Genomic DNA, 8620 nt, shown 5'->3' on the forward strand with positions numbered 1-8620 from the left:
CAATTAATTCCTCACCACTGCTTAATTGACCTGTTATTGGCATTAATAAGAAGTAAAAAAATTAGTGTCTGGACCTGTGCTTTGTCTTCCTATGACTACACACTATACAATTAAGCATAAGACAAAAGCATAAGCACTGACTTTCACATTGACCTCAGTTTACATGAACCCACTTGCGTGATATTCCAGCTGAATAATGAGAGGGGAATATAAACAATTAACGCGTTTATGTGCATTTGAATTAGCTGAAACCGCCAATGTCCTCCCTTTGTTATCCTTCGTAGTGACTTGGAATGAATGGTTGCGAGTTCCGATAATTTACTGTGAAAGGGCAGTGGAAATGCATTCGTCTGTAAGCCATTATGTCACAAGCCACGCATCTGCAGAGCTCAAATAGACCTTATTCATTAGAGTTAACAATGACAGCCAATTCAGCTGCGCTAATGAACTTCAATACAATCATGTACTGTAATAAGGAATGATTTGTGAATTCTAAGTTTACCATTTCCGAGGTAATGTTGACAAATGTTCGGTTAGGAGAGTGCAAAGGACGAGGGGTGTTGCGAGAGGAAGAAAACTGCATGGTGCAACAGTGTCACTCAGTGGCATCACGACGCAATCGCAGCCGAGAATTATTGAGCGACACACAGATTTAAAAGCTTCCCTTTTCACACTTTATTTTGCCCAGAAACCAGTACTCATAGCCAATAGTTAAATTAACCGAGAATATTTAATATGCCTCGTTAATATAGCAATTACATTTATATATGTGGCATGAACATTCATGTCGTGGAGATATTTTTGGAAGTTACTTCTGTAACACAGATCGTTGAACTGGACACTGTACTGTTTCGGTCATTCAAATTTAAACTAGGTTTTCCCAATAAAGTTGTTTTTATTAAAGTTACCACTTATAAAAAAGAACAGGAGAGCAAGTAATTGGTGAAGGCCAGTAAGAGAACTGCGGTTAGAGATAGAGAGATACTGGCGAGGTGAGGAACAACACAAGGAATATTAAATGGACTAGCAACAAGCAAAGAGCAGGGATTAACCTGTGACAAAGAAAGAAATAAGAAAAAAGAAACCAATACTATACATTAATTAAGAGATAATAACCATGTAATATATTCTGCAAAAAACTACACTACTACATGGGGTCAAGGACTCACCAATCCCAGAGTTGGCCCCTGTGATGATCACAACCTTGCTGGAGAGGTCACGACCTTGCAGGATCTCCAGAGCAGCCGTGTTCCCATCATACCTCTTGGGCTTCACTTGTACATCTTCAATGGTGAAGGCCTGCCGTGGGTCAAAGTATGTAGTCCTCTTATTAATGTGGCTAGCGGGTTAGGAAAGACAGAGAAAGAATTAAAAACCAAAACATGACGGCAATAAATATTTGGATTGACTATAACTTTTCATGCGCTTACTAAGACATATGAACATTTCATTAAAAAATGCAAATGCTTGGTTAGACTGAGTGTGGAGTGTTTGAGTTTAAATCAAGCTTTCAGTCTATTTCATCAGACACTGAAAATTCACTTGACAGCAATATTTCACTACAAAATGCGCAAATATTAATAAACAATTAACATAATGTTGACTGATGTTCGGAAAGAAACAACTATGTAAATTTACAGCAAAAGATTATTTTCTATAATAAAGACCACTTACTCAACATAGATGAGTTGACCCTTTCCATCCGTCTCTTGTTCCCAGCCATATGGCAAATCTGTGAATTACAATTAGTTTATGTCTGGACCTTACTCTTAATATTATTCATTTTTTCAGTCAGAAATTTTTTGTTTCGCCGACCTCCTGCACAGCGCTTCTTTTTGCCAGTTTTGGGGTGCTCCCACTGTGTTTTCATCTCTTCGTGACTGAAAGGCATAGATGTCCCATTAGTGTAAAGAGGAATTCTAATGCATTGCCGTTGCCAGTTCACCTGTTCCAGGTAAACTCTAACGCAGAGCGGACTAAGGTTTCATCCCTTATAATACACATAACCGTGGCTTTTGCTAGATATGCGTCAGATATGCGTCATTTTTACTAACTTGGCGTAATACACCCATCCATCTTTAGTGGACCTCTCTTCCCAGCCTGGTGGCAGCTCATCCTCACTGTCAGTATCATCCATTCCTGCGTATTTCAAGGCTGCCATGGTGTGCCGTCGTGACGTTAACAACACGGCACGTCCGGTCCAAAAAGGACTTTTGATTTATCTCCTCCAGACAGACACAGCAACTTAGATTTAAGATACGAAAGGCAGAGACAATTCACATTGCAATAATCCGGCGCAAGCGCTTCCGCAGTGACATGACGACGAGACCGCGCAGTGCAGCCTGGGAAAGGAAGTCTTTATTGGGTGGCGCGCTGGGCGTGTAGCCTTTAAACTGGTCGACCTTAATTTAATACTTTTTTCGAATGGCTAGCACAGACTAATAATGGACATGTGAACCTTTACACACTGAAAACAAAAAAAAAAGAAAAATTCTGTCAGTTTGAGGAGAGACACGTGGCCAAAGTCGATTTCCGGTTTGTGTTGACATAAAAGTCTCGCAGAAGTTATCGGTTTCAATTTGAATGTAAAACATGGAAGTGCTAATTATATTCTTATTACTGTTGTTATTACCATGAGTAATAGTAGTAGTATTAGTAGTAGTAATAATAGTAGTAAAATAATTATTTGAATTATTATAAACCACAAATATCATCATCAGCATCATGAAATACATCATTATCACTTTACTTTACTTTACTTTATTAAGCAGACGCTTTTATCCAAAGCGACTTACAAGAGGAAGACACCAGCAATTCTCGTTCGATTTCTATAGAATATTGACTTTACAAACTAAGAGCCCTGATAAGGCTCAGACTTGTCAGTGAAGAGCATGCTCAGAGATTGTTAGGTGCTAGACGAAGAAAAAATTATAATGTATTTATACATTTTTGTATTGTTTGTGCAATGTGTACGCATGTGCGTGTGTAAGTGTTAGATTTGTCTGTAATATTTTTTGAACAAGAGGGTTTTCACCTGCTTCTTAAAAGTGGTGATAGTCTCGGCTAGTCGTGTGGAGGAGGGCAGGTTGTTCCACCAGCCAGGGACAACAACGGAGAACAGACATGATTGGAATCGGAGACCCCGTGAAGAAGGAATTTTTAGTCTCCTTTCGTTTGCAGATCTGAGAGAGCGTGTAGGAGTGTATCTAGCTAGTATTGTGTTGATGTAGGAGGGCGCAGTTCCATTTACAGCCCTGTAGGCAGCATCAAGGATTTGAACTCTATGCGAGCAGCTACCGGGAGCCAGTGGAGGGAGGTAAGAAGAGGCGTAACATGGGTATATTTTGGCTGATTGAAGATGAGACGGGCTGCCATATTTTGGATCATCTGGAGTGGTTTTATGGTGACTGCAGAGGCTCCAGCCAGGAGAGAGTTACAGTAGTCGAGTTTGGAGATGACCATTACCTGGACGAGGAGCTGCGTAGCCTGTTGTGAGAGAAAAGGCCGAATCTTGCGAATGTTGTAGATTTGAATTGAAAGGTTTTGCTGAGGGGAATTGTTGCCCGGGAAGATCAGAATCTCGGTTTTGGATAGGTTGAGTTGGAGGTGTCGCTCAGACATCCATGCCGATATGTCTGAGAGGCAGGCCGAAATTTTTGTTGCTTTAATAAAACATGTAATAAAAACTAATTGGTAATTCACTTGAAACTACTTTGACTCAACTGTTTTGACTCATAAACTTGTTTCTATTTGGTGAACATTAAGAAATTTGGTTATCTATGGAGCCCCTAAAGACATAACTGAATCTGCAATGTAGGGGCACCATGATCTTTGTCAAAAAGCTTCTTTACAAAGTTTGAGGCCTGGAAACCCTTACGCCCATGGTGACAAAGGTGTGGTAAACCTCTCTGAAAGCAATGAATTCCAAGAAAAATGTGTTTCATAACAGCAATCAGCAGCAAGATCCTGGTTATGCTGGTTTCAGAAACCATTGAGGTTTTGTGAGGTGAACTCTAGAAATAATGAAGGCAAGACTGGATTGAATCAGTGGACTACTGTGTATTTGTATTCAAATAATGTAAAAGCAATATCGATGGTGTTTATCTTTATTATTGCTGACAAATTGTTCATTATTCTTCTTTTTACAGTGGTATGAACAAAGAATACATTTCATTTTGCCTACGACACATCAGTGAACATAAAAAAATAGGGCCAGTGCCACAGTGCCGTCTACTACAGAAGAAAAACAGTGTCCTTCTAGGACAACAAAATTTAAGGAAAAAGAAACATTCTTGTTCAATAAATATTCTTTGGCCCTCCTGGACATACATTAATGTGCAAATAGAATTCCTTTTTATTAGATTAATCTGAGACAGCAGGGGGACGTCCATCACAGTGGTCCTCAGTCCTCTTCAGGCCATCAGCTTCTCTGTCCCCCCCCACTTCATACTTCTCCTTAGCGTGATCCTTTAAAGTACAGATGTGCTGCATGGGAATACAGAAACAAAACGATATTGAAAATTAGTGTTGATGCACACAGTGAAGTGCAATATTTTAATTATAATAAAATATTAATTACACTGAGATCTCTGAAGTACTCATTATAGTCTAGGGCATATCCCACCAGGAATTTATCAGGGACTTCAAATCCAATATCTGCAAAAGGAAGTAGGAAACATTAAAAAACACTGGTACAATTAATAAAGACAAGCAAAGAAAAATAACAAACATTGACAAATTCATGCAGTGTATTTAATTACTATTACTTGTATGATGAAGATATGGAATTGTAACATTCTATACCAAGAAATACAAACCAATTGTTCAATTATGAAAACCCTGCATTTAAGCAAGGACACACATCCTAAATGATTAAGGCAATTCAGTTGAGAGAAGGGGGGGGGGGGGGTGAATCACAAACGACATCTGTGCTCCTGGGATGTACTTAAAAAGATGAACAGATTCAAAGCTAAAAGCCTTACATAATCACTGAGAGCACTGATGCTGTGTGCATCTGAATCTGAAGTGCATTTCTGGATTAAAAGGAAAACAGGCACCACTCACAGTCGGGTCTATATCCAGAACTCCTAGGCGTTCTTTTTACCAAGAGACTGCAATTAAAAGCAATAAATTCATGAATGCAGGTTAATCAAACCGAACAGTAAAAAAACAACAAAATAAAAGCATGGCATCATGTACACACTGCACTATGGAAATGAATAGAAGAGAACAAACGGTCCAACTGAGTCGCCAGCTGCAGCTTTGCTCTTGACTGGAGGTTGTTAGCTGGGCGGCATGATCATATTAGTGTTCATATTTTAGTGTTTAAGTTTGAAACACAGCCAGTGGAGATGGAAATGAATGTTTTCCCCATGTCTGATGTAGGATTCTAGGTGTTCTTCAGTCCTTTGTTTTCTTGGTCAGATCTTTTACTGCATCACATGGCATGTTTTGAAGGAAAGTCTAGAAAGGCAGCCAGACTGTTCTACTGTGAAGCTACGCTGATGCAATGGATTTGCAGAATTATACAAGACCTTCCCTGAACTGCTCTTAAAGAGCTGCTCTACATCCAAACATACCATATGTAAAATTTTCTAATCTGATAGGCACCCCGTATACGATCAGAGATGAAGGCTTTTGAACAGAGTGCATGGTTTCAAAAATGAAGTTCAAATTGTCAGTCCATTTTTGGACCTGAGCACCGAGAGGCATTTCTGGATCAAGTTCATGTCTTCATGTGATAGAGATTTACCCTGCATTTGTGGATTCTTTCTAGAAGGGTTCCTGGGCCCATGCAGCAGTGCATAATGCAGCGCATCTTGAGGGCCAGACGACCGCAGGCCTTCGATACTCATTTTTGGCCTTGTTCACGTATTAAGTGTTGTGGATGAGATGTTTCAAAAAATCCTCACAATTTTTGGATCATCATTTAGCTTTTTGCTGAACCTCATGCTACTGCTCTGTTTTTTTAGCATCACCTACTTTTGTTAAAAATAAATACATGTGAGATTTGCAAATCCTTGCATCCGGGTTTTGTTCACATTATACCCAGCATGACAAAGTTTTCAGGAATTACGGACTACTTTCGCCCTCACCTGACCACTTTGACCATTTTGGGGCGGAGTCTGCTCAGCAGCGACAGCAGCGTTTCCATGGTCCTGCCCGTTTCCACAATGTCCTGAAACACAGAACCCGGACTCGGGCATATGTGCAGGCAGACCCCCAAAAGAGAGAGATCCACCCCCCTTGCACAAAAGAGTTCGGCGTTCTTACCTCAACCACCAGCACGTTCTGTGGATGGAGAAGCAGACATGTCTCATTTACACTGAGTCTTCAACACTGTCTTTTAGTAAATACATTGCACACAACTCACTTTTCCAGCTAGAGCGGTCAGCTCATCCCCATCAATAACTTTTACCCTCTGTGTAGACTGGTCATTCTGTGAGCAATAATCACAAAAACAATTACAATGGGGAAGAGGAAAAAAAAAAAAAAACTGAAAAGGGGAAGATCCAGACTTGCTATGCCTTAATTAGGAAAAAGGAAACGGGGAAACTTACACAGTAGCTCTTAAGTCTAATGAAATCCACAGTCAGCGGCACCGACATGTCGTTGTTCTGATTGAGTGCCTTGATGCAATCTAGCAGGTCTGAGAAGAATTTATAGCCCCCTTTGAGAACACATAAAGCAACTATATGGTGTCCGCCCATATCGTGAAATATATCTCGGGCCAAACGCTCCGTCCTGTAGATGACACAGACAGGGACGTTAAATGGTCAGACCACACTTTAAAAGCATGTCTGCAGTGGAAAGGTTCTCTGGTTCATTTGTTTAACAAATACATTGCAGACAGCAAACTCTCTGAGAACCTGCTGAAACACCACCAAAAGGCCACGGGATTTGTGGAAATTAGTTAGTACATGATAATATGATTATGGACTCACCTGTCCATAATAAGTCCATGTGGAATTATGACCCTTTCTAAATCCTGCTCATAATGTCTGGGCAGACAGAAGAGATCCAGCCTGTGGCCCTGTTCATCATCGGCTATCTGAAAAGAGAATTATTAAAAAAAAAAAAAAAAAAAAAAAAAGAGCTTCCAGAATTCAACACTCACACTTATCCAGCATTTTGGAGATTTATCATGCATTACGAATTTATTATTATATATTCATTATACAAATACATTACAACATGAAATTGTGCTAGGAAACGTGGTGAACCTAGAAGGATTATTCAAAGTTAGTCCAAGAGTTGATTGCCAAATGAATATTTTTGGATTGCAGGAACTAACAGACTGATAAATCTGTGCTTTCATCACCATAATCAGTAGCATTCTAATGAGCGGCTCGTCGTAAGCACTTGAGGTCGAATGTGCGGGTCTCCCCGAATGCGAGTTGCACCCCGTTCCCGAAGGCTGGAATTTCTCCTGCGTGGCGAGGCTCGACGCGTCCGACCACTTGTCTTTAATCGTATTTAGAACCGAAAGCCCCTTAGCAGAGGAACCCGATGTCGACGCGAGGCCTGCGCCCGACGCATTAATGGCGAAGTGCATCTAACGTGCGCTCCCCGAGCCGCCCCGCGTCCCCTCCGTCGCTCACCTGTAAGCAGGAGGACATGTCGGCGACCTCCGTCCCGGCTTCCCATCTCAGCGCTTTACGCCGCCTGCTCCGCCCCAGCGCTCCTTGCGCCGAAACCCCGGCGTGACGTCGTAGCCATTTTACTACGTAATCCGAACCGCCGGCGCAGGTCCCGCCACCTCGGCGGGTCCCTCCCGGCCGAAAAGCCCCGAAAAGCCCGCTCGCCTGCTTTTAGCAAACGCGGGCGTCGCGCACAACGAGGGAGATGAAGCGCAGCTGCGCGCAGTTAATTCGCAAAAACCGTCGCCGTCGTCCTCATTAGACAATTTTAAGAATTCATTAGACAATTTTAAGATTTTAATTTTGTGTGTCGCATCACATCGATGATATACGCAGGTCAGCTTCCCCACATGAAACGGAATAATAAAAAAGGGGGTTTGCGCTTGAGATTAAATTGCACATCCATTTGCGGTGATTTATGAAGTAATGCAACGTTACTAGAGACACAGATCAAAATGGGTATTATTTATCTAGTGGTAAGTTATGCTATTTATATTAATTGGCAAATGAATGGTGAAGCAACATATGAACAGAAAAAAAGGAGTAAAGCGCAGTTATAATATATATATATATTATAATCGTTTTAATGTAACTACAAAGACAGCAGAGAACCAGGAGCTGGGCCATGTAAAATAACTAATATTACTTCATATGGGGCAGTGGTGGCCTAGCGGTTAAGGAAGCGGCCCCGTAATCAGAAGGTTGCCGGTTCGAATCCCGACCTGCCAAGGTGCCGCTGAGGTGACACTGAGCAAAGCACCGTCCCCACACACTGCTCCCCGGGCGCCTGTCATGGCTGCCCACTGCTCACTCAGGGTGATGGGTTAAATGCAGAGGACAAATTTCACTGTGTGCACCGTGTGCTGTGCTGCTGTGTATCACATGTGACAATCACTTCACTTTTATTAACTACATGAGGGTGGGGAGGAGGCTATTTCAGTCTTCTCAAATATATCTGGCATTTCCAAATATTTCGTAGT

The 8620-nt window shown here is 41.5% G+C and overlaps 2 protein-coding genes across 4 annotated transcripts in view; both read right to left on the bottom strand.

The window, feature by feature from the left end:
* The window catches only part of wwox (WW domain containing oxidoreductase), a 180551-nt gene extending 178230 nt beyond the window's left edge, over positions 1–2321 (bottom strand). For all 3 annotated transcript variants that reach the window (XM_028957292.1, XM_028957291.1, XM_028957293.1), the window contains exons 1-4: positions 2055–2321; positions 1816–1880; positions 1675–1732; positions 1170–1339 (exon numbers count right to left, since the gene is read on the bottom strand). In XM_028957292.1, the coding sequence (XP_028813125.1) occupies positions 1170–1339; positions 1675–1732; positions 1816–1880; positions 2055–2161 (400 nt within the window). In that variant the 5' untranslated portion in view covers positions 2162–2321. The remainder of the gene's footprint in view (positions 1–1169; positions 1340–1674; positions 1733–1815; positions 1881–2054) is intronic.
* Positions 2322–4088: 1767 nt separating this feature from the next.
* Positions 4089–7789, bottom strand: LOC114766888 (hypoxanthine-guanine phosphoribosyltransferase-like). Its single transcript, XM_028958221.1, has 9 exons — positions 7602–7789; positions 6945–7051; positions 6561–6744; positions 6374–6439; positions 6274–6291; positions 6096–6178; positions 5065–5111; positions 4580–4656; positions 4089–4485 (listed from the first exon to the last, which is right to left on the bottom strand). Exons 1-9 carry the CDS (start codon positions 7617–7619, stop codon positions 4363–4365), a joined length of 723 nt encoding a protein of 240 aa, XP_028814054.1. The 5' UTR covers positions 7620–7789; the 3' UTR covers positions 4089–4362.
* Positions 7790–8620: the final 831 nt, after the last annotated feature.

The sequence above is a fragment of the Denticeps clupeoides genome, chromosome 17, assembly GCF_900700375.1.
Source record: "Denticeps clupeoides chromosome 17, fDenClu1.1, whole genome shotgun sequence".
In the NCBI taxonomy this organism is placed as follows: Eukaryota; Metazoa; Chordata; class Actinopteri; order Clupeiformes; family Denticipitidae; genus Denticeps; species Denticeps clupeoides.